Source organism: Periplaneta americana, chromosome 5 (genome assembly GCF_040183065.1).
Source record: "Periplaneta americana isolate PAMFEO1 chromosome 5, P.americana_PAMFEO1_priV1, whole genome shotgun sequence".
Lineage (NCBI taxonomy): Eukaryota > Metazoa > Arthropoda > Insecta > Blattodea > Blattidae > Periplaneta > Periplaneta americana.
The window spans coordinates 191,106,703-191,133,664 of record NC_091121.1 but is presented as its reverse complement, the minus strand read 5'-3'; the positions used below and the strand labels follow the sequence as shown (position 1 = coordinate 191,133,664).

At 35.2% G+C, this 26,962-nt stretch overlaps 1 protein-coding gene across 5 annotated transcripts in view; it reads right to left on the bottom strand.

Moving 5' to 3' along the window:
• LOC138700358 (transcriptional regulator ATRX-like) overlaps positions 1–26,962 on the bottom strand; it is a 172,004-nt gene that overhangs the window by 10,528 nt on the left and 134,514 nt on the right. For 4 of the 5 annotated variants that reach the window (XM_069826933.1, XM_069826932.1, XM_069826935.1 and 1 more), the window contains 5 exons: positions 24,302–24,363; positions 21,543–21,659; positions 12,678–12,851; positions 2,512–2,652; positions 1,623–1,752 (listed from right to left, as the gene is read on the bottom strand). In XM_069826933.1, the coding sequence (XP_069683034.1) occupies positions 1,623–1,752; positions 2,512–2,652; positions 12,678–12,851; positions 21,543–21,659; positions 24,302–24,363 (624 nt within the window). The remainder of the gene's footprint in view (positions 1–1,622; positions 1,753–2,511; positions 2,653–12,677; positions 12,852–21,542; positions 21,660–24,301; positions 24,364–26,962) is intronic. The other variant, XM_069826934.1, reaches the window with a different exon arrangement.

The following is a 26,962-nucleotide window of genomic DNA, read 5'->3' as shown; positions in this document are numbered from 1 at the left end:
CGCACTTTCCCCTCACCCACCCAACTACTTTCTGTTTAGTCAGTTCATAATCTGGTTTTTAGTATAGCAGATAAAACAGAGGCCACAGGGATCAGGAACGGCTGCGAGACAGATCACTCCAGTAGGAGCATCAGAAATAGTAATCTCACAGGTAAAACAAATAATTAATGCTCTGTGTCTATGGCAGAGTAGAGATGAGACAAATGCTGTTATGAAATACGAAGTCGACTTCATATCAATCAGACACTAGATAACCACAGATGTTGATAAAGCGTCATAAAATAACTCAGTAAAAAAATACATAAATCTATCTTCTACTTGTAAGGCAGTCTTTCAACAGTACGATCTTAATATAAACAATACTATACACGTTTCATTTACAACATTCTATTACCTTATTGTGAAAGTTGCTACTACAGTGAAACCTGTTCAAGACGGAAGTGACATGGTCCTAATTTTTTTTCCGTTGTGGACAGGTTTCCATATTATTCAGGTGTGGCATTAAAATGGAATATTTTGTCATTCATATACATGAAAAACAAAATGGCATGCCGCAAACTGCAAGAAGTACAAAATATTCGATTTAACACTCATCACATTAAATCAGATTTCTGTCGCTTATTACGTTGGTGAATCATCTTGATTAAAATCTCATTTTCTGTATAAATATTATCATAACTCACTCATTAGTCATTAAACATTACTAAAGTTTACTAATCTCATTCTATTTAATATCTAACACTATACTCTAATACTGTACTGCATATCACTGCACATTATTAATTAAATGGACTAGAAGCCATCTATTAGAAGCCTTGAATTCTGATTTATTTAATTTCTTTCCCATTTCAATAGCTTGCTTTGCAGAACAGATCCAGAAATTGGTTTGTTCTTTGAAAGGTCATGAAGAACCCACTCCCACAACAGTTCATTTATTTCCACATAAACAGTTGCTTTCTGGTTTCTTTTGTGTCACCAATATCGGCAGCAAGCCACTCACTCATTATGATCTTTTTTAAAGTGTCACACCTGAGTTTTCCACAACTGTACTTCAACATTAATTCACATAGACTTTGTTTCTAATTTTCCTTTATCTCGATAACTTTTACTTCATCACTTAATGTTAATGCCACATTTTATGCAACTTTTTTCTACCAGGAAATCACTACGCTTGCGCTCTGTTTAGCTACGACAGTATACGGGTGTGAAGCATTGAAAATCTTTGAAGGGACTCGTCTGCCTAGTCAACAGGGTAATAAAATTTATGACTGGCAGACCAACATACCCTCGTACCCTCTAGAATTTTGCAAAGAAATTCGTTTTTATCTTAGTGACCTACATATTTCGTATATTCCTTGAAATTACACGCTGTTTCAAAATATAGTTACAAAATATAGTGTGTCCAAAATATTGCTTTCGTTTTGAACAGTAGCAGACAGTTTCTGTTTCCGCGTTGGACAGTTTCCGTTTTATTCAGAAAAAATTACAAATAATACATACAAATTTCGCCGGGACCAATAAATTGTTCCAAAATAGACAGGATTCCGGATTATTCAGGTTCCGATTTAAACAGGTTTCACTGTAATACACAACAATTTTTTGACGGGGAAAACACAACATACCAGTTATAACAGTTGGGTGGGAATAAGGGGGTTTCACCATGCTTGTGGATGCTCTCGATGCTGGCAATATCACAGGATGACGACTGATCAACTGACTGTCTCCAGTATCTGTGCCGCCATAGTTCTTCATCTGCACAAAGAAACAAAGTGTTTGTAATAACGATAACAAGGCTCAGAATTCTGATTACAAAAAATTGTGAAAAAATGAACTTATGAATAATTAAAACCTTCTATTTACTAAGTGAGCTAAATTTCGGGCTTGTCTTCATTATTATACTTATTTATAACAGTTGGACAAAAAATGACATAATATGTTACTTACCAAATAATTATAAAGTTGACATCCATTTAAATTATGAAATATGAAAGAAAAAGTTATTATTAATTCATGTGGGTATTCTGCATTCATTATACTTATCAAACTTGGTAAATGAGGTAACATTCATTAATGGAAGAACATCAAATATATGTATTACTTATCAAGCTAAAAGTAACAGCTAAAAATTGCCTCCTCAAAGATTGATTCATGATGTGCGTGTATAACAAAGTGATCCTTCAGGTTACTGTCCGATTTTCAACAGTTGAAGAGTTACTGTTATTTACATACTGATAAATTAACAAAATTATATATATGCCACCATGGTGCTTTAGTGGCTAGAGTGCTGGCCTTATAATCCTGTGGACCTGGACTCGAACCCAGATTTTCAGTTCTGCGTGCTGACAGCGATTCGTTTCTCCTACTGATATTTCATCAACTGCTCCATTATCTTATTGGTGCGAGATAATGATAGGAGCAACACAAATATTTACAGCATGTTATAGATAGAGAGTAATGCTGTGGTTAATAACAGGGTTTACAGTATCTGCCATGAAAAAGCATTTCTCATACCATTATCTTGGAAGATGATGCTGGTTGTGCAGCAAAGGGTACAATTTTGGAATGCATCCTCAGTAAATTCGACTTATCCACAGCAACATTGCGATACAAGTTGGCAGGATATGCTGATGAATTTTTATTTGCATTTTGGTCCTAAAAAAATAAACAGTTCCATTATTACATTTCTCTGCAATAATAATAATAATAATAATAATAATAATAATAATAATAATAATAATAATAATAATAGTAATAGTAATAATAATAATAATAATAATAATAATAATGTTTTATTTTCGCTGGCAGAATTAAGGCCATTAGGCCTTCTCTTCTACTCAACCAGCCTTAATCAATACAATACATATTTAAATCTATACTAATAATAAATCTGTAGCCAAAATTTTTCTGGTAATTTTCGATTTTCCAAAAATAATTGGTGTTAACATCTATAATTAACCATCCTGAAACCGAAAATCGCTTTTTTGAAATTTTTGTTTGTATGTCTGTCTGTCTGTCTGTATGTTTGTTACCTTTTCACGCAATAATGGCTGAACCGATTTATATGAAAATTGGAATATAAATTAAGTTCGTTGTAACTTAGATTTTAGGCTATATGGCATTCAAAATACTTTATTTAAAAGGGGGGTTATAAGGTGGCCTGAATTAAATAAATCGAAATATCTCGCTTATTATTGATTTTTGTGAAAAATGTTACATAACAAAAGTTTCTTTAAAAATGATTTCCGATAAGTTTTATTCTTCACAAAATTTTGATAGGACTGATATTTAATGAGATAAATGAATTTTAAAATTAAAATAACGCCATCTAAGACGGTGCAATGAGTTAAGAACAAATGACTTCGTCTATAAGGGGCCTTGGACAGCAACAATCGAAAGCTATTAAACATAGCCTACAGAGAATGTTTCTGTGTTTGTATGAAGTAATATCAGAAGCTAAATTAATCGATTTGTATAATTAATTATTATTTCACCATTGGAAAGTGTAGTTTCTCTAGATGGACATAATGCTATAATGTTATTACAGTAACGTCTGAGTAAATCGAGGACAGGTAAGATTAAAATAGCTTCTTATGCACAGAAAATTTGATAGGCTATTTTCTACATTCGTTTTCTGTATTTCTTAAAATAATGTTTATGTACACATTCATTTTAATCTCAGAGAATTAGCGAACAACGAGAGTGTATTGATTTAGTATGCAGTAATAGTACGTTAGCTTAGCAATCCATTATTTTATAATTCAAATGTTAATTATGCTCAATTGAATCGTGTTAAAATACATAAAATATATATGCAATAAATGCAATGCAAAAAAATTGGGTAATGAGCGAAGCAGATTATCTTGCACTGTTGTAAAAGTTGTTCCCTGGATCAAACGTCCTATTTTAATTATTACTTTATATTTATTTCTAACAGGTGCAGCGGAGCGCACGGGTACGGCTAGTTACGAATATTTACACTACACTTAAAAAAGTTCTCCAGCAATATTCTTCAGTTAAATTTTAACGCCTAGTAGACTACATATTTATTTAAATTTAGATAAACCTATAAGGTAAAGTAGTAACTTAATTTATGAGCTAATTTAATTCAATAAATTATAATTAGACATTTGAGATAACTAGTAAAATGATGAAAATTAATTTAATATAAGCTTACAGGGAGAAAAAAAATATATATATAAATCTAAAATGTACTTCTATAATGAGAATATTAATGTAATTGCCATTAGAGGTTTTGTAAATTTATTTAGAGAAATTAATGATAATAATAAGAATGGACAGATGTTAGTTTCATTATATGTAATAAATATTAATCAGCAATTAATTTGTTAAGTAATTTTGACCTAAATGAAGTTATTGTCCAACAACCCCTTACATCACTCTGCAGCGAGTTCCAATTTCTAGCAACTGAAACTGTATAAGATGAAGAATATAAAGATGTCTTGTGGTAGGGTATAATGAGTAAATTGTTATGATGAGATCTTGTACTTAGCTGATGATATGGAGATAAATTTTGAAAACGAGAAGCCAAATAGATTGGGGTAGCGGTGCGCAGAATTTGAAATAATAGAACAAGAGAATGCAGGGCTCGTCGATTGCTTAGCCTCAGCCAAGACAGAGTTTGGAAAGACGGGGAAACATGATCATACTTACGAATATTACAAATATAACGGACGCACGCATTATGCACACGTTGTAGCCTGCTGCTCAAATCTGCATTTAGGTTACTTAATGTAATATCGCAGTAGTCGAAGTGTGGCATCACGAGTGTTTGTACAAGGATTAATTTTAATTTATCAGGAAGAAAGTGCAATGCATCACATAGGCCTACTACTAAGCTAAAGTAGTAAAGACAAAGATTGTCTAACCATGGTGATTCAAATGAAATCCTTGAAATAAGGGTAGAAATTCTAGAACAAACTCATCATAGTTGTATTTTGCTTATGTCATAATTAGTGACAATAATTCATGCATGTGCCTGCTGAGCAAGATGTTCTGCAACAACGTAAGTTCCACAAGTGATGTGGTGACAACACCATCTCATTCTAGTGCTAAGGTCATTTAAGCATGGATTTCTTATGCATCTTCATGGCTTTTAAGGGGATACAGTACTTTCTTTTTTTTTTTTTTTTATTTGGGGATGTCTAGCAGTCGAATTTTCACATCATTCCCACGTTTAGATATCAGAAATCATCAGCAGGGGTTAGCAAGCAGAGGCATAATACATCCGATAGCAGGGATTATACTGTACACCAGGGCTGCCCAAACTACGGCCCGCGGGCCACATATGACCTGCCATGATGTTTCAGTGGCCCACCATGATCTGAATATTAATTCATTAATTTTAAGGGTATACGTGAACGACCACAAATATTATCAGAAAATGCAGGCTGTATGTTTCTAAAATTTTATAAGGAAATGAACTCACAATTGGACAAAAATTATATGGTACCACAAGACTTATTAGAACTTAAAAATATCTGATAAAAGTATAAAAAAGATTACTAATAATATTTTTAAGAGTTCACTTTGTACTCTAAATTAAATTTTCCAAAATTTGAAAATTTTTACACATCATTTCATAACTCCACAACCATTAGAGATAGAATTCTGAAATTTTGTACACTGATTTAACATGCATTTATGCAAAAGGTAGACTACAGTAATGCCCATTTCACTGAAAATAGAAAAATTAGGTCACAAAATATTATGTTAGTTTCAATATATTTTATATAGGACAAATAAAAAATTAATTAATTAATTAAAATAATCAACCCTACACGTCTGAGAGTAATGTTACTTACTCACTTACAAATGGCATTTAAGAAACCCGGAGGTTCATTGCCGCCCTCACATAAGCCCGCCATTGGTCCCTATCCTGAGCAAGATTAAACCAGTCCCTACCATCATATCCCACTTCCCTCAAATTCATTTTAATATTATCCTCCCATCTACGTCTCGGCCTCCCTAAAGGTCTTTTTCCCTCCGGTCTCCCAACTAACACTCTATATGCATTTCTGGATTCGCCCATATGAGCTACATGCCCTGCCCATCTCAAACGTCTGGATTTAATGTTCCTAATTATGTCAGGTGAAGAATACAATGCGTGCAGTTCTGCACTGTGTAACTTTCTCCATTCTCCTGTAACTTCATCCCTCTTAGGCCCAAATATTTTCCTAAGAATCTTATTCTCAAACACCCTTAATCTCTGTTCCTCTCTCAAACTGAGAGTCCAAGTTTCACAACCATACAGAACAACCGGTAATATAACTGTTTTATAAATTCTAACTTTCAGATTTTTTGACAGCAGACTGGATGATAAAAGCTTCTCAACCAAATAATAACACGCATTTCCCATATTTATTGTGTGTTTAATTTCCTCCAGAGTGTCATTTATATTTGTTACTGTTGCTCCAAGATATTTGAATTTTTCCAACTCTTCGAAGGATAAATCTCCAATTTTCATATTTCCATTTCGTATATTATTTTGGTCACGAGACATAATCATATACTTTGTCTTTTTGGGATTTACTTCCAAACCGATTGCTTTACTTTGCTACTGAGAGTAGTCTACTTTTCAGAAATAAGTGTTTATTAAATGCAGGAAAAATACTAAAGATGTCAGAGAGATCATAACAATGTTATGGCTACCAAATGATGTAACTGCAGAACCTTTTTTTTTTTCATACTCTGATAAAACTGGTTTGAAAAATAGTATTAGTAACCTTTCTTATACTTTTATCAGATATTTAAGTTCTAATAAGCCTTGTTGTGGTACCTTGTAATTTTTGTCCAAATGTGAGTTCATTTTCTTGTAAAATTTTAGAAATTTAGAGCCTGTATTTTCTGATAATATTTGTGGTCGTTCATGTATATATTACCCTTAAACAACTTTATAAAGTTCAATTTCTATCAGCATAATATGTTTTGAACATGACTCGAAAGTTTGAAGGCTGTACCGTTACTTCCTGGAAAATGAAGACTATCACATTCTTTTCATTAAGTAGGCTGTATACCAGAAACTTACTGAATGTGACCCTGTGGCTGGAGTTTGGGGATCAGCAGACATTGCAAGGCCACCCCCATCCCAAGGCAGGCCGGTCAGTACCACAGGGTAGGTCATTCATCCCTTACAATCCATTATCCACCAACTCTACAACTTCCATTGTCATTGTCCGTCAGTGCTCCACTGTTTGTGTGGTAGGCCTAGTGTGATGTCAGTTTATTTAAGTGCAAAATGTTTTTGAAACGACACAAAGTCGATAGTGAGTGTAGAAAGTATAATGAATCTTGGCTTGGTAATTATTTTGTGAAAAAGCATGGAAACAAAGTGATTTGTGAATTTCATATTGAAGGTATACCGATAACTTAAGCTATCACAATTTGACTATGATTACGTGTGTGTGTTCCACCTTTGCTTATCATACAATTAAAATGGTGAAACTAATAAATCATATTTTCATTAACGTTTTCGGTATCTATGTACCATCTTCAGATGTATATATATATAATGCTAATTGATAACCAAGCCTCTAGGTGCATGTGTCGTAAACTTAAATAATCAGTGTTTTTGTGCGTACTGTGTTATATCGATGAAGTGTTGTCATAATTGAATGAATAATGTTTGTTGGTGCAACATACTATCAGAATTAAAATTAAAATTAAATTTTTCGGTCAATATTTAAAACACTATTTAAAACACTATTTAAAACTGTTTAAAAAACACATGGTTTGTGCATCACTTTAAATATATGCAGTTGGAGATCACTTGTTGTGCGGTGTTTGCCGTTGTGAAGTTGAATGCGGCAGTTGTGGTGATCTTGTTTATTGGCGTTGAGCTAGACATGGTATCATAGAAGTGCCACAACATCACTTTCAACATAGCCATGTCAACGATACCACGTCTAGCTCAACGCCAATAAACAAGATCACCACAACTGCCGCATTCAACTTCACAACAGCAAACACCGCACAACAAGTGATCTCCAACTGCATATATTTAAAGTGATGCACAAACCATGTGTTTTTAAACAGTTTTAAATAGTGTTTTAAATATTGTTTTAAATATTGACTGAAACATTTAATTTTAATTTTAATTCTGATAGTATGTTGCACCAACAAACATTATTCATTCAATTATGACAACACTTCATCGATATAGTACAGTACGCACAAAAACACTGATTATTTAAGTTTACGACACATGCACCTAGAGGCTTGGTTATGAATTAGCATTATATATATACATCTGAAGATGGTACATAGATACCGAAAACGTTAATGAAAATATGATTTATTAGTTTCACCATTTTAATTGTATGATAAGCAAAGGTGGAACACACACACATAATCATAGTCAAAAAGTGATTTGTGTTATTTGCGACGATGTCATAGCTGTAATGAAGGTATATACCTACTAAGGTTGGATAAAAAGTAATGGCAACAGTTCGATATTTCTGACATGGCTTTATTTACAGGGGTACAACATTTACTTACCTTCTATATAGTCGCCCCCCTTATTTATTACCTTTTGCCAAATGATTGGAAGCGTCGCACACCATCAGCGCGTCCATCTTTGTTGATGTTCCGTATTGACCGCCCTAAAGCATGGATAAGTTCATCTCTAGTATTGTACCAGATCCCTCGCAGTGGTTCATTCACTTTGGTGAAAATATCATAATCGCATAGATCATATCGGGTGAGTCGGTGGATGTTCCAGTAGTCCGTGTTTTCCGTCTGCCTTGAAGGTACAGCGTGGTGCAGTATTACCCCATCAATGTCATATGCCACAATGAACATCACCTTCACAGCACTTTGTGTAGGGCGCACTTTCTTCGGACGAGAAGAACCTGGATGCTTCCATTCATTTGATTGACGTTTCAAGTTTGGTTGGTTCGTATGAGCGAGCCCAGGTTTCGTCCATAGCGACGATTCGTCCAAGAAAGTCGTCATCTTTCCTTTGGTACCGGTCCAACAAGGCCTGTGCGACTGAATAGGAGTGCCGTTGTTAAACCTCGGTAACCCAGAACGTCTTGCAGAATGTGGAACACAATTTTGTGACATACTCAGACTTCCACTGCTAACTCACGAGCAGTCCATCGGCGATCAGCACCCAACAGGGAAGCAAGAAGTTGAACTGTGTTGTCCTCCATGCGGGGTCGTCCTGTATGGAGGTTGTCCTTAACGGCATCCCTGCCTTCCCGCAACGCCTTAAACCATTGTGCCACTATGCGATATGGCAACGCTGCATCGGCATATGCTTCATGCAGTCCCTGAAAACATTCTTGTGCACTACGACCTCGTGTCACTTCAATTTTGATCCAGGAACATTGCTCTAGTTTTGTAAACGTGGTCTTTGGGCGCTCGCACTATCCCTATGAAAGTCAACATTCTACACACTGCAGTAGATTGACAGAGTACTGTCGCCGCTGGCTGCACTAACTCATCTAACAGTCCTTGTTCATGTCCACACAGCTGGCAACTCTCGAATGCACCATCGTCACATGACAGCAGTGTTGCCATTACTTTTTATCCAACCTATGTATATCATCAAAAGACATTACCAGACGAAACTCTCTCTTGATTTGATAAATTCAAAGGAAGCGAATGTGAAGAAGGAAGCACGGTGTTTCACATAGATTTTTTTATTATGTTTTTAACAGGAAGATCATAGACTGTTCCATTTTTCAATGAAAAACAAGATTTTTCTTAATTGCAGTAATCTTCTTAATTTTTTATGTAGAAATTGCACTATTATTACCAATAACAATTATTATATACAACACCTTTGGTTTGATTACCTGGTTGGGTTTTTTCAGAGGTTTTCCCCAACCATAAGGCAAATGCCAGGTAATCTATGGCGAATTCTCGAGCCTCACCTCATCTCACTACATCTCGCCAAAATATTGTAAAAAATTGTAGAAAATTGCAAAATTGTAAAATATTGTAAAAATTGTAAAAATTTGTAAAAATTGTAATTGTAATCTTGTAAAATTTTGACTTGTTCCACATCTTAAAGCTTCATTGCTAATGTAAAAATGTACAGAATATAATAAATGAGATGAAAAAATGGTGTTCGATCTCCATGTTTTCTTCAACATATGTATGTGAACAAGAATGTTCGAAAATGAAAATTCAGAAATCAAGGTTATGATCAACTCCAACGAGCATCTCCAAGACCTGTTACTTCTAAGCACCCCAGAGCAGAGACCAGATATTGAAATTTATTATCTTCAAAACACCAGTTCCACACTTCTCATTAGGTGAGTAATTATGTATGACCTTTTATTGAAGTATTTTTCAAAATTAAGTTACCCAAATTATATAAAATTAATTTAATTATAGTCTGTTTTGTCATAATATTAACAAAAAAATTATGTGTGCTTTTTTTAAAAAATATTAAGTATCTATACTGTAATGCGGCCTGAGGCCAATCACTAGAGTAATTATTGGTCCCTCATGGTAGAAAGTTTGGGCACCCCTGCTGTACACAGTGCTGTAGTTGGGCCGGAAAGGATCGGAACGCAGTTCCAGTTAAAATTTTAGTTGGACTTGTCTATCATACACATACAAATAACTGTTGACTATATATATTATTGTGTAAGTGTAATAATGACGCAAGATATTTTTGTTATACAAAATTAAACAGAAGTTAAAATTTGTTAAAAATTGGACGGTTGTCAAAAAATTACGTTTCAAAGATTTTATAAGGATATTCATGAATATATTCTATTAGAACATAGTATAATATTAATAAATATACCGTAACGTCATAATAATAATAATAATAATAATAATAATAATAATAATAATAATAATAATAATACACAATATTTAAAATACTGATAATGTAAATTATAAACAATTTTAATAATCCCCTCGAAAAACTTCTGCCTACACCACTGGTAGTATTTACTCTAAATTCATGTTTATGTTCTTCTTTTATTATTTAAAATTATTATATTTTTATACAGCATACTTTGTCATTTTAGGCAGGTGGTAAGTTTCGTAAATTGAGTAGTAGGTTATTTTACGACGCTTTATCAACAGCTTAGGTTATTTAGCATCTGAATGAGATGAAGGTGAAAATGCCGGTAAAATGAGTCCGGGGTCCAGCAACGAAAGTTACCCAGCATTTGCTCATATTGGGTTGAGGGAAAACCCTGGAAAAAAAACCTCAACCATGTAACTTGCCCCGACCGGGAATCGAACCCGGGCCACCTGGTTTCGCGGCCAGACGCGCTAGCCGTTATTCCACAGGTGTGGACTAAATTAAAATTAAGTAAAATGACAAATTGAGAGGTTTGGGGGAAAAACCATGCTGTTCCAATTCAGTACTTTTCGAGATAATGAAGAAAAACTTACCACCAAACGGTAAGCATGTAGAGAAGAGGCAGGTGCAAAATGCATTATAACTGTGAATGTAATTCTTGGAACTACCTGGTTCTTCGACCAAACGACAGAGCGTATTTTTTTCTTCCTCTGTACATAAATAGCTCAAAAATGAAAAAAATTGGTGGTGCCTGGTTTTTCCCTCCAAACCCCTCAATTATTGGGTGAGCTCGGGCCAGTGTTGGCACCACTGTATTACTGTCTTACTATTCCTGCATTGAATATGTTATTAGCAGTCTGAATACAATTATACCTTCATTATTACTTACTTACTTATTGGCTTTTAAGGAACCCGGAGGTTCATTGCCACCCTCACATAAGCCCGCCATTGATCCCTATCCTGAGCAAGATTAATCCAGTCTCTATCATCATATCCCACCTCCCTCAAATCCATTTTAATATTATCTTTCCATCTACGTCTCGGCCTCCCAACTAACACTCTATATGCATTTCTGTATTCGCCCATACGTGCTACATGCCCTGCCCATCTCAAACGTCTGGATTTAATGTTCCTAATTATGTCAGGTGAAGAATACAATGCGTGCAGCTCTGCGTTGTGTAACTTTCTCCATTCTCCTGTAACTTCATCCCTCTTAGCCCCAAATATTTTCCTAAGAACCTTATTCTCAAACACCCTTAATCTCTGTTCCTCTCTCAAAATGAGAGTCCAAGTTTCACAACCATACAGAACAACCGGTAATATAACTGTTTTATAAATTCTAACTTTTAGATTTTTTGACAGCAGACTAGATGACAAAAGCTTCTCAACCTAATAATAACACGCATTTCCCATATTTATTCTGCGTTTAATTTCCTCCCGAGTGTCATTTATATTTGTTACTGTTGCTCCAAGATATTTGAATTTTTCCACCTCTTTGAAGGATAAATCTCCAATTTTTATATTTCCATTTCGTACAATATTCTGGTCACGAGACATAATCATATACTTAGTCTTTTCAGGATTTATTTCCAACCCTATCACTTTACTTGCTTAAAGTAGAATTTCCGTGTTTTCCCTAATCGTTTGTGGATTTTCTCCTAACATATTCATGTCATCCGCATAGACAAGAAGCTGATGTAACCCGTTCAATTTCAAACCTGCCTGTTATCCTGAACTTTCCTAATGGCATATTCTAGAGCGAAGTTAAAAAGTAGAGGTGACAATGCATCTCCCTGCTTTAGCCCGCAGTGAATTGGAAAAGCATCAGATAGAAACTGGCCTATACGGACATACCTTCATTATTACTATTATCAATGGTTTATTTTACCTGAAGGTACTGCTGGAATGTCAAATTCTGCATATTGGGGTAATTGGCAACATTGTTCGCTGCTGCAGCTCTCATGGCTTCTTGCTGCTGTCTGAATTTCTCCTGTTGTACACGTAACATCTGTTCTTGCTGCAATCTGTACTGTTGCAACGCTTGTAGCTGTGCTGAAGTGTACTGCATAATAAGATTTTCAATACTACAGGTTATACAACCAGTCACCATAATCACCCTCACCATCATTAGCATTAGCACCACTATCCCTTTCTTCTCTTCCTTTTTTCTAATCATTCATACTTTATACAGAATTCTTAAATAAACTCTAGACAGTGAAAAGCAGCAATACTGCCTTATAACCAGCATGGCATACAGCCTCTATTTAAAGGCCCTGTTAACTTAAATGAATGGGGTACTCATTATAAAGATTTTTTTAGAAAAATATATTTATTACTTATTACTAGAGACGAGAATTTCATGCACTATAAAATCCCAAAATATGCATGCATTCATGCACTATCGAACTATGAAACATGCACGATCAAGCAAAAAATACATTAAAATATGCACTTTCATTTTCTTAAAAATTTCTTATTTCACTTCATTTTTCTATTTACACATTTAACAACTACAGTAGAACCTCTATTATCCGAGGTAATGAAGGGAGTGGGCTGAACGGTTAATGAAAAAAATCGGATAATCCGTACCATAGAAGACTTTCATAAATTAAGTGTTGCATAATACAGTTTCGTAATTTTCTCCGTGGTCATGTGTTTTAACACATTAGGTAGTGGATCAGAAGTTTAATAGCTCTGTTGGAAAGAGTGGGTGAAGAAAGAATAATGCTGAAACTGATCAGGAAGAGAAAAAGGAATTGGATGGGTCACTGATTGAGAAGAAACTGCCTACTGGAGGATTCACTGGAAGGAATGGTGAACGGGAGAAGATTTCAGGGCAGAAGAATATATCAAATAATAGACGGCATTAAGATATATGGATCATATGCGGAGACTATGAGGAAATCAGAAAATAGGAAAGATTGGAAAATGCTGGGTTAGCAGTGACAGAACACTATGGGTCGATTTCTAAAACACGGACGAAATCGTGGTTCCAAACCTCGGCTTTTAAACTGCGATCGAGGTCTGATTCCTTATGCGATTTCTAAAACGAAGTCGAGACGCAGCTTGAAAAGAAACCGAGGTTTTATATATGGCAACATAGCTAAGAATCGATTTTTATTCTTGTAAACAGTCGATATTAGAAATAAATGAACATCGGGATTAATATTTTTATTGAATTGAAGTAAGTCACATTCTTTTGTTCTCAGCTAAGGTATTGTTATATTTACTAATTTACAGAATATATGTTATTTAAAATACTAGCATTACTTAATATTTAATAGTAAACAGATTTTTAGGTACCAGAATGATACTGCCCAAATAATTAGCACAAATCGAGCGTTCATGTTGTAGTTTATCATTTGTTCATAACTACTACCAACATTAACTACCTAAAACCCGGTTCTAAGGAATTAATAACCTAATTATTAACTGGATTAAAATTTCAATTGAAACTAAAATGTAGTGTAGTTCTATATATAGTCACTTATACTTACTATACTTACTACGTGCAAAGCCCCAGTAGCATAAAACTTAAAATGAGAAGACAAAATCGAGTTTGCTTCATATTCTTATAGGCCTACATCAATTTCGAGTATTAAATAAAATGACCAAAACCACTGTAAAGACTAAGAATTAAGTTATATCGTCTTATAGGCAATAAAGGTATAATTAATATAAAGTATTATATCTTACTTCCTTCAAAGAAACAAGAAGTTGTGAAAAAATGGTCAACCTGGCGCCTCTTGCATTTCATTGCAGATTATTATTTAGCATTCTTGCTAAATTTTGCGTTGATTCCTTCGAAAATCGAAATATTCGCCAGAAATTATCGTCGTTATATAGTTACAAAGGATTATTCCTGTCTCCCATCACTCTAATCCGGAGATTTAATATTCGTAGAGACAAATTTTCATTTGATAATCATCCAGCTGATCTACTTCCTCCATCTTGTATACATGAAACCGCGGTTTTAAACCTACCCCAGCCGTGGTCTCTGCTTCAGACCATGGTTTTGAGCCACGGCTCAGAAAAATGAAAAAGACCTCGTATTATAAATCCAAACGCGGTTTAAAGCCATGGTCGTGGTCTAGACCTCGTTTTAGAAATCGACCCATGTGCGAGATTTAATAAAAAACAAGGATAAAGTGTATATATTACTTAAATCTATAACACGAGACCTATAGTTTTCCTATCTTTCCATAGAAATCCATCATAGGAAGTTTCCTTAACCCTTAGAAACCCGTCATTGACATTCATTCATTACAAATTGTAACTCCAATGTCGTATTCTGATGTGACATGAATCACAGTTCCTCTTTTCCAAAACCACTCAATTATATGCACTTCTCTTCGATACTTAGCACAACATATTGTATTCTTTTGGCACTTTTGGAAGATGTTTTGCAGAGAAATTAAACAGGTCACTCAAACAGTAGATCATAATGTGTAAGAGCAAAGACTTGTAATATCACTCTCTATAAAAAAAAATACGTACTAATGTATTGTGCAGTACTCAATATTTTTTGTGCAACAAAAAAAGAGAAAATGACAGACGGATAATCCAACAATCTGTTAATAGGGTGATGGATAATCGGGGTTCTACTGTAACAACATTTCTAAAGTGGTTTCTGTGAGGTTCCTGCGCTTGTCAGCCAACATGATTTTGTAGTCAGAGAACGACGTCTCTACATTGCAAGAAGTTATGGGTGCAAACATGAATGAACCTTTTTGTTATTTAGTTTGTTCTTTTCATTCTTCAATCCTGATTCCTGAAGCAAAAATAAGGGAAATAAAAACCGAGAAACTGAGGTGTCCACTCAAAACCATTAAAACATCCATTTGTGCGAGATCGTGCATATTTGCTTGGTTTCCGCACAAAACAATCCGCGGAAAGTCTAAAATTCCACATTCAGTATTCCCAACCTAACATACAAAACTTTCCCTCTTCTTACCGCTTAAGTGACATATTGATTTTACTGCTTTAGGCTTTTAACATATTATTTTTAGAGACGTTCAATATAGTAATAATTATAAATTGGAAACTTACCACTGCAATTTCACCTAAATTGCACTGTTAATTATTGTTTTTAAATATTTGCAAAAATTAAGTAAACTCTATAACTCCACTAAAGTTACTGCATTCGTGATGCAAGTAACATTAAGGAAGCCGTGAAAAAATCAACAAGATTCCAGACTCATCATAGACTGGGGGAAAAAAAAGACAGACGTATATCACGGCCTGCTGGAGTATAGTAAACACAGAAAACATTTTAAAGCAACAATGTTGAAGATAGATATTTTTGTTTTGCAAATTTGCAGTCATTGAACAGAAACCAAGATGGAGATTTCATTGCAACTAATTAGAAATTCCTCTTTCAGGTATGTAATAAACGATCTTCGCACAAAATAATGTACGATACACGAGCGGTATGTTTTCTTTCAATTCTCGGAAATTAAAAAAGCTCAACTACATTTCGCTTTTCCAAACTTTTCCTCGAACATGAAAACTTCAACATACCGCTTTTGTAACGCTACTATTAAACTGAATAAATGTATATTATATGCATGATTAAACTAGAAAGTGCTTAAATATGCATTATGCATGTTTTTTCCCCAAAAAGACCAAAACATGCGAACATGCACGGAAAAAGTACACATATTTGGAACCGGAAAGCAATGAAATGGATAACTACTAAGTTTGATCTATATGCTTTGTTCCTATAAAAACATGCGTTTGCATGGAATTCTCATCTCTACTTATTACTGTTATTTCAAACCTTTGTTCATGTACGAATTGTATGTTTTAAGAGAATGGTCACTAGTCAAGTTCTAAGCTGCATTTAGATATAAAAAAAAACCTCCACACCTGATCTATTACAATCATTTTCTACCTGAATATGCATTTTATAAGTTAACAGGGCCTTTCAGTCAAGAAAGGACAAAGACAAAGAACACATCACAGTTTGTATGAAAAGGAAATACATTTCGCACGTTCTTGCCAAGAATTGAATTCAAGTCTGCTCAATTTGTAATTTTATTAGAAATACTTCCTATTTAATCACAGAAGAGGGTAAGATCAACTGCAGACGTAAAATATTTCGACAATATGGAAGATGGTTTCAATCACAGCTTACATGATTACACAAAGAAATCAATACTTCCTAGTAGATGAGACAGCCATTAAGTTGTACAGTTACGGTATGCATTCACTGCATCATATCTCACTCTTCGGATGAATCACATGCAACTGATATTTTTAAGTGGAGTGCGTTCACTGTAACAGCTCTACCTCATCACTTCAATGGATTCATCAGTTGTTTGAAACATAATATGACGTACGATATTGATATTGAAAAAATACAATTTTTTTATGGTTAGATCTATTAATCATGGGTGACAGTCAAGAAGAATTTGTAATTGTTTCTTGTTCATCAATTCCTCAAATTATGAAATTCTTCGTAGTTTTCTCTACAAGCGAAATAAGCTTCCATCTTCCATTTTGGAGCAATACTGAACATGGCATAACATAATATTTATTTATTTTTTTGTACTTAATCCAAATATTGGATGACCTTATTTGCCTTACAGAATTCTACATTATAGAATTTCCCATTGATTTTTAATTTGTCTTCATATAATTTTGCAAAGTGTCCATTCACTCTTGCCGCCTCCATGAAAAGGAGTAGTAGCTTCCTATTACATCTGATCTCGTAGCTCAGGTCTTTTTCAACTCTCATTCCCGTTCCTCGCACTCTGTGTAAGTTCCTTAATATTTTTTTCTTTGGTTACTATATTTGAAAATCTTATCACAATAGCCCTTTTACATCCTAATCCGATTCTATATGTCTCCTCGATGTCTTCTGCTCTTACCTCCAGTTTGAAGATATCGTAGCATACTCTGCGTACTGTCTCCCCAATTTTTATTGCGAATTCACGTCCCTTTTCCTCTACTCCGAAGAATAACAATGTCCTTTTTCTTTGACTTATATCGTATTATATATATTATTTTAATGTACTGAAGTACATATGATATTTCCATGCAGATATTCTGCATCATCATATGATGGAAGAGTAATGGAACGGATGACGCAGAATATCTGCATGGAAATATCATATGTATTTCGGTACATTAAAATAATATATATGATATGCGTAAATCATTTCGTGATTTAAGACGGCGCTTATTCCGTCAGATCCCGGCCAACTAGTCACTCATAACGAATGCACCTCAGCACATGTGTGGACTTCGGTCCTAGGTTCATAGACATCTATGACGTAGTGCAGAGGGCGGCCACTTGAGGAAACCCAAGAGTTGGAGCTTAATCTGAGACGATTCTGTCCGACACCGGGATGGGTATCCGGTGTGGCTTAGTGGATAAAGCATCAGCACGTAGAGCTGAAAGCCCAGGTTCAAATCCCAGCGCCGGAGAGAATTTTTCTCCGTTCCATTACTCTTCCATCGTATGATGATGCAGAATATCTGCATGGAAATATCATATTTACTTCAGTACATTAAAATAATATATATGATATGCGTAAATCACTTCGTGATTTAAGACGGCGCTTATTCCGTCAGATCCCAGCCAACTAGTCACTCATAACGAGTGCACCTCAGCACATGTGTGGACTTCAGTCCTACGTTGATAGACATCTATGACGTAGTGCAGAGGGCAGATACTAGAGGGAACCCAAGAGTTGGAACTTAATCTGAGACGATTCTGTCCGACGCCGGGATGGGTATCCGGTGTGGCTTAGTAGATAAAGCATCAGCACGTAGAGCTGAAAACCCGGATTCAAATCCCAGCGCTGGAGAGAATTTTTCTCCGTTCCATTACTCTTCCATCGTTATATCGTATTGCTTAATTTTCCTCTTCATTTGTTCTATTTCTTGTCTCAACACTTCAATCTTCTCACTGTGTCCCTCTATGTTTATTTTAACTCTTTCAATCTCCTGTCTGTTGTCATTTGATTCATTATTATCTGTTCTTTCTTCATTATTTAGATCTCCTATATTTCGATCTACTAATTCTTTCGCCCCTGCTAATATTTCCTGTTGTACACTCCTATGCATTTTCACTTTCTTGGGTTGAATTTCCTTGTGTAACATTTCCTGAGGGCAATGCCTCTCTACTTGCAACGTCAGAGCCGCGCTCAACTTGCATCCGTTCACTACCAGTGCTTATTGACAACTCACAACATAATATTAACAGTTCAACAATTAAAATTATTTATTATAGAAGGCCATGATTGCACCAATTGCAAGAGCTGCTCCTCCGAGAATCATAGACAGATTTACCAATAGCCAATGTATGTGATATAATATAGTGAAAGCAGCTACATAACAATAATAGTAAAGATTGTTTTCCTCTGATCTGTGTGATTCATCTGATGAGTGCGATACAATACAGGAACATTAAACAGATGTTCAGCCTACTAATGAGGTTATTTCCTGCAACTGTTATACCACAGTCTATTATATACAGTCACGAAGCTCAATACGTAGTAAATATGCATCCATAAATAGTTGCTAACCACTAGGATCGCTAATATCGCCTCATTACAGACAATGCGAAATAGTACTGGCACAGTCTATTGTTCCTAGCACCCTCACAACTCAAGCTTCGTGACTGTATACACTAAACTGTGGTTATACTACTAATAAAATTTAATAATTTTCGTCTGCTGCTGAACTGCAGTTAATCACGAGAGTTCAGAATACAAAAGAATTGTGCAACAATTACATAGTTTATTATAGTCAAAACCGTTTATAGTGACTATTACACTCTTACTACGTCATACTACTTTTGACCAATAAAACGGTACGAAAGGACGTATTTCGACCAATCATGGCTGCTTATCGCACAATTTTATCGCGTCCCTAGCATTTGTTTAATTTTATCACGTCCCTAGCATTTGTTTCTTTGTTTGCCAACATTTGAAACTGCGCTGGTCTGGACGTCAAAAATATATACAAAATTACAAACCACTCCAGTCGATGCACAGCAGTTTCAAATATGGCATTCAAGAACAAGAATTAATAAAAATCACTGATCATACCTATGCATCTTCTGAAATCCGATTTACAAATAAATGAAGAGCACCATTCGGAAATCCTAAATAAGTTGAATACACCATGTAGACCTAAATCAACGAGTTCCACTTCTATTACGCACACGTCCAATATAACATCAATTGAACCACCAACCACATTCAAATTTGAAAATTGTACATTCAATAATTATTCCTTTTAAAATTATTCATGTTTATTTTTTATGTCATCGTCGTTAGTTAGGTTATGTTATAGCTTCTGCTATATGATATTATGGATAGTCACGTATCAGAGATTGTTTAATATTAAGATTTATTGAAAATCATCTGTCAAGTGACGTTGATTACTGGGATTCAGATAAATGAAGTGGAATGCAACTGTCTTAATAAAAATGAAACTGAATCAACAAAGCTTTCTTGACTAGTAACCGTCTACAGAGTTCAATGAAGATTCCATAGTTGGCACAACTGCCATCTAGCGTAATGGTGCAATAATACATTTGAAGACAGGTTTATTTTCGTAAGTCAATTAATATTTTATTGTATTGGAGTACTTTGTTACTTATAATCTTTATATACTTTCTTCTAATTGTGTAATAGTCAATTAAATCCCACTCGAGTTTTGATTTTCTCTAGATAAATCTGCTCGTGTTCCACTCACAGATTTATCGATAAAATCAAAACCTCTCGTGAGATTACTGTTGATATCACTCTTAACGGTGTATTGGCTATAAGGCAAATAACGCTCCCATCTAAATCCTATACAAACAATGTATTTTAAAAAATTGCTTAGTACGACATCACTTATTACATACAAAAACGACGTATTTTTATCACATTTTCGGAGAAATTTATCGCGTATAATGTCCAATGTTGATTTTTATTTATTATATATTTGGGGATTACTGACAACAATGTAATGCTTATTTTCAAATTCTTGTCCAGTTAGATTGTAGACCGTCTTTGCTGTGATTGTAGAAAACCAAAAAATTAAATTCCAATAATTTGTTATTTTTTTCTAAAGTACAGAAGTGGAATAATAGTGTATTCGTTATTGATGTTTTGTGATTATGTGTGTTGGAATTTTCTAATGTGTAAGGTACATACATATTTTTACATATTTTTACATTTTAAAAATAAAAAAAGGAGAAAGTATAGGCCTTCGTGTAATTTATGTATAGAGTACTATATTTTCATTTTTGTACTGTTAATGACGTAATTTCTGTAATACAGTAATTGGAACAAGAATGTGTCATTCATGACTATTATACTATACAGCACTTACAGTAAGTTTAAAACATACTCAACATTTTGTCTCATTCATTAGCCAAGACCATGTATGTAATACATTATTGAACAATTTATATTGTTGCTACTTCTTTCCTCACTTATTACAGGTTTTTATATTTTGCTGGCATATTATTGCTGTAAGTACTATATAAACATTAGAAAAAAATCCTTTTCAGTTCCTCTCCACAAATACTGTATTGTAAATACTGTACGTACTGTATTTCTGTTACTTTTTTTTTTAATTTTAACTCTATTCTGTTCGGTAGCCATGTAAATGTGCAGCCTAAAATTTACAGATATGAAATTTTTAGCAAAAACAAAAAAAACCCCTGCTTTGTACGACTATTGGCTACATAAACTGGTGGTCCTTTCAGAGTCGCTATAACCGGTTTCAACTGCATTTCTTTACTGACCTGATAGTTTGGAGCAGCCATTTCATTTTGTTTTTGTTGACTATTCAGATACTCGTATATCTGTGTTATGACCAAGCTCAGATGTGACTCTAGCTGATCGTCTGTTGCAAGAGGGTTCTGAAACATAAAAAATAAATTTGTTTCAAAACATAGGCCCAGTTGCAGAAACACCGATCAAAATATGATTGGCAATCAAGGAGGGTTTGATTGGCCATCAGTTCTATTTCTGTTGCAGAAAGAACAATCAGTGTTTGATCGGAGATCAGTCTTCCATCAGATTTGATTAACAGATTTTTGCTGGTTAAGTCACTGATCATCGATCAAGTAGGCTATTTATGTTGTTGTGTTTATAATGCAGTAATACTGTAATTATAAAGTAAATAGTTACAGCGTAACAATATTGTTTTCGACATAATGGATTCTTCTGATGAAGAAATTTTAGAATGAAAAAAAATATTATTAAGAAGAAGGCGTTTCCGTGATAGACATGAATTTTCTTTATGTATAATGACAGAGAATTTGAGCAAAGATTTAGGTTAAGTAAGGATTCATGTGTTTTGTTACTTTAAAAAATTGAAACAAATATATGTAGACAGACAAATCGAAACCTTCCACTTTCTCCTATGAACCAAGTTCTAATAATGCTGAGATTTTATGCTGTTGGAATTTTTCAGGTGGTCTTGGGTTATCTTGTTAGGGTCCACAAATCAACTATTTGGCGAGTAGTTAGGAATGTTACGTATGAAATTGCTTTGTTATGGCAGGGTCTCATAAATCCCCAAACTTCAAACAGGGAACGATTTGAAATCCAGAGAGAATTTTCAGCCATGTCAGGATTTCCAAGAGTAGTCTAATATTGGTTGTATAGACTGCTCACATCCCCATCCAATCACCTGGTTGAAATGATGCCGAACTTTATCGAAATAGAAAAGGTTTCTTTTCTGTGAACATACAGGCAATATGTAGTCTACACCATCATTGAAATTCTGGAATGTTGTAGCCCGTTGGCAGGGTTCTACACATGACAACACAATATTTTTAATGAGTAGGTTACGAGCACCATTTGTAAACAGAGAGATGGGAAATGGAATTATTCTGGGTTATGTAGGCTATGCATATTCCAATTTCTTGTCGACTCCCCTAGCAAATCCCACAACAGAAGCCCCCTCACGTTTTTTTTGTTTGCTTCATTTTTTTCATTATGTTGTAGTCTATATACAAATAGAATCCGCCTGTTTCCTTTCTACAAAAAGCAACAAACCAGCAAAACATTCACTTGAACATTCGCTTCTTTTCCTAGTCGCCGCCTACATGATGCATTCGTTTCGCGACTTTTAAAGAGCATCAAATTGGCTGTGGTTGCTAAATAGCGCTGTTGTCAAATGTATTTCTTTCCCAAATCAGCACTTAGTAAATTGAGACAAGTTGATTGGAGATTCAAGTTTGTGCAACGCAATGAACAATCAAATAAATCAGACATCAACTGACTGGCGATCAGGGACTGATTTGATTTGCGTTTCTGCAACCGGGCCATAAAGAGTTCAAACTCTCCCTTCCTCACTGGACGAGACACTTCTACCTTTCATTATCAATAAGAAAACAGGACAAAAATGTCTTCAGACAGCATCAGATAATTCAATATTTCAGTGATGGAGATTTATGGAGCTATCAACAAGCTGTAAATCGGTTTTTAGAAAACTGTATCTCTGCTGGCAATCGTCTAAACTACTCTCCATGCACTTGCTATGATCAATAAATACCTAGTCATCAACTGAGTATCAGCTAAGTATTATATGACAGAATATAAAGCTCTGGTCAGGGCCCACACTTTAAACACCAAACCTGTTTGGTGTGTGGATAAGCTTCAGGGCTTCTACCGTGTTGTCTTGGTGTTGGTGGCTGACGTTTCGACCGCTGTGTTGTGGTCATCTTCAGAGCAGTTGTTGGATAAGGAAATAGTCTGCGAGCTCGTATATATATATAGTAGTCTCGATGGGGTAGTACTTACGGTGATAGGTCGTAGGTTCTCCTTCTGGCATCTGATTGGTCCTACGTTGTCCAATCCGGTTGAGGTCTGTATGAAGGGGAGTATTCATATTAAATACTGGCCCTCATAAGGTCCGAAAGAGTGACCTTGATACCGTGCCCGATGTCCGGATGAAGGGGGGTGCCGCGTACATGTGGAGACCTGGTTTCTCGTTCCTAAGTATAGGTCGTAGGTTCTCCTTCAGGCATCTGATTGGTCCTACGTTGTCCAATCCGGTTAAGGTCTATATGAAGGGGAGTATTCATATTAAATACTGGCCCTCATAAGGTCCGAAAGAGTGACCTTGATACCGTGCCCGATGTCCGGATGAAGGGCGGTGCCACGTACATGTGGAGACCTGGCTTCTCATTCGTAAGTATGATCTTGGAATAGACTTCCCCATGAGTTGCTGAGTTGTAACCCCTCGTCCTTGTTGATGTTGTTGGGATGTTGTTTGATGTGGAAGGCTTCTTTAACCAGTCTTCTGTATAAGTTGTCTTCTTTATCTATTATCTTGATATTGTCGAATTCGATGGCGTGGCCTGAATCTGCTGAATGTATCCAACAACTGCTCTGAAGATGACCACAACACAGCGGTCGAAACGTCAGCCACCAACACCAAGACAACGCGGTAGAAGCCCTGAAGCTTATCCACACACCATGTACACCAGCCGCGGAAGCCTACGCGAACACCAAACCTGTTCGTTTGTGAAGTACACTAAATTAAACCTACCTCTTTCCTCAGTGCCTCACGAAGTGCAGGCATGTTCAGCGTAGGTTGCTGTCCAATAATTGCTGCAAAAGGAAGCAAATCTGATTAGTAGAGACAATATAAAACTGAAATAAAATTCAAGTAAGCTTTGACTCTTAAATACTGAACTACAGGACCCGTGTTGCTCCGCAGCATTCGTTTGCACAAACCTATAGAACTTCTTTCCATATGAAATTTGCTGTGTGCCTGCCCTTTGGTTCTATTTAAACCTTCAAATCTTTCAAGACTTTGCTCGGGATAGTGTGATGTAAAGCTGTCCATGACTGAATATAGGTACTGGTAAATAATTGCCTACTTCATCTAATACCCTATAACAATGCACTTGGCATTCATTGATTACCATAAGGCATTCGATACAGTCAACAGAACAAAACTTTGGGACGTTTTAGTTGAAATGGCAATACCTCAACATTTAATTTACACAATCAAGAATATGTACAAAAACACAAAAATCAAATTAAAAGTAAATGACACTTCAAGCAAGGAAGCTAGAACAATAAATCAAGGAGTAAAGCAAAGCTGTCCTATGTCGCCCACCTTATTTAATATTTATATAAATAACATTACCAAAAATTGGGAAGACGAACTGCTCACATATTTTATGATTGACAGCTTCCCACTTAACACATTACTTTATGCAGATGATCAGATAATCTTAGCAAATTCTGAAGACAATTTACACACTATATAATATAGCAAAAAATTATAATTTGGAAATCTCTACAAATAAAACCAGAATCATGGCCTTCCAAGGAAAGAATCATGTAAGATCCAAAATTGCAATCAATAATAATTGTATAGAATAAGTCAACACATTCAACTATCTTGGCTGCAATCTTTCTTATATAAACTCCAGGGATGTAGATATTAAACTTGCCAAATTTCAGCAACTGTTAAGGACAATCAAATCAACTCTATTAAAGAAAGTTCGACCAGAAACCATTTTGAAATTCTATAAAGTTATGGCAGTCCCGGCATTATTATATGGATCAGAGACATGGTCATTAACGAAAGGACAACTTCGAAGAATAGAAGCTGTTGAAATGCGATTGCTAAGACCTCTTGCAGGATATACTCTTTACGACCATAAAAGGAACGCTGACATCCGAACAGAATTGAATATCACCGCCATTACGGACACTATAGAATCTTACGGCAACAACTGGTATGAACATGTATTAAGAATGCCCAACAATAGGTAACCCAAGAGACTATTGGACTATACACCTCATGGAAAACGAGACATTGGAAGACCAAGGAAGAGATGGAAAGACCAACTTTCTTCTGGAAGCAGAACAGGCCAGGAGGCCTAATCCAAGACTGTTATTGATGATGATGATCTAATACCCTATTTACTCGCATAAATTTCCCCCTCACATAATTTTCCCACCCCCTCAATTTAGAAACTGTAATTATATTGTTAATAGTTCCTGTTGTAGTTTCTAAGATTATTTGTCTTTGCCTAAAATTATAGAGGTTTCAGATGTATAAAAAATTATGGAGGGTGCATTTGTAGAAACAACAAGAGGGGAGCAACATTGATCTTTTAGGGGATTCTTATATCATAAGCAAAGAACGAGCAACAATAATGGACGTACATATTCGTTGTGCATCAGAAAATCAATCTGCAGAGGACGAGCGATCACTGAAGGTAATATACAAACAGTCTTAAAACACACAGTTCACAATCACCCCTCAAATGTGGAAATGATGCTGGAAGGAGGATACGAGATGGGCAAAAGGCCATTTACGTGAGAGTCCACAGAAGACTGCAACATATAGCCCAAAGATATCGACAACATAAGGATGAGGGACGCATTTTGGATTACTTATGAACATGTGGCCACAATTTTACTTTATAATTTATGTTCATTTTTTAAATGTCAGTACATTATACAAACGAATACTACACCAAATTAATAGCATGCAAACAGTAAGTATGCCAAATTTAATGAGTAGGCAAAATGTGAAGCAAATAAAAATATTGTAAGCAAAAAAAAAATGTGTATTAATGATGTATTAAAATTTTGTATATCAATTTTGAATATGTCAGATCTCTTTTAGGTGAATTTATTTTATTGGGTTATTTTACGACGCTGTATCAACATCTCAGGTTATTTAGCATCTGAATGAAATGAAGGTGATAATGCTGGTGAAATGAGTCCAGGGTCCAGCACAGAAAGTTACCCAGCATTTGCTTGTATTGGGTTGAGGGAAAACCCCGGAAAAAACCTCAACCAGATAACTTGCCCCGACTGGGATTCGAACCCGGGCCACCTGGTTTTGCGGCCAGATGCGCTGACTGTTACTCCACAGGTGTGAACTTGTAGGTGAAAAGTAGTATGTTAATCAGCTCGATATGGTCTGAAGCACTACATTTATTTATGCGAATGCCCTTCAACATCCTTAGTAACCATCTTGTCTTAGATTTTACAATGATGTATTGTGTCTGTGACAATTTCATACAGTACTGAAAATGAAATAATAGAACTATGGCTTTTCGTGGATACTATTCTGTGAGAACAAAAATAATAACTGAAAACTAGGTTATACAGCAAATAACAAATTTCCAGTATCTAGGGTGTAAAATATAAATAATTCTTAAATAAATTTCAATCAATA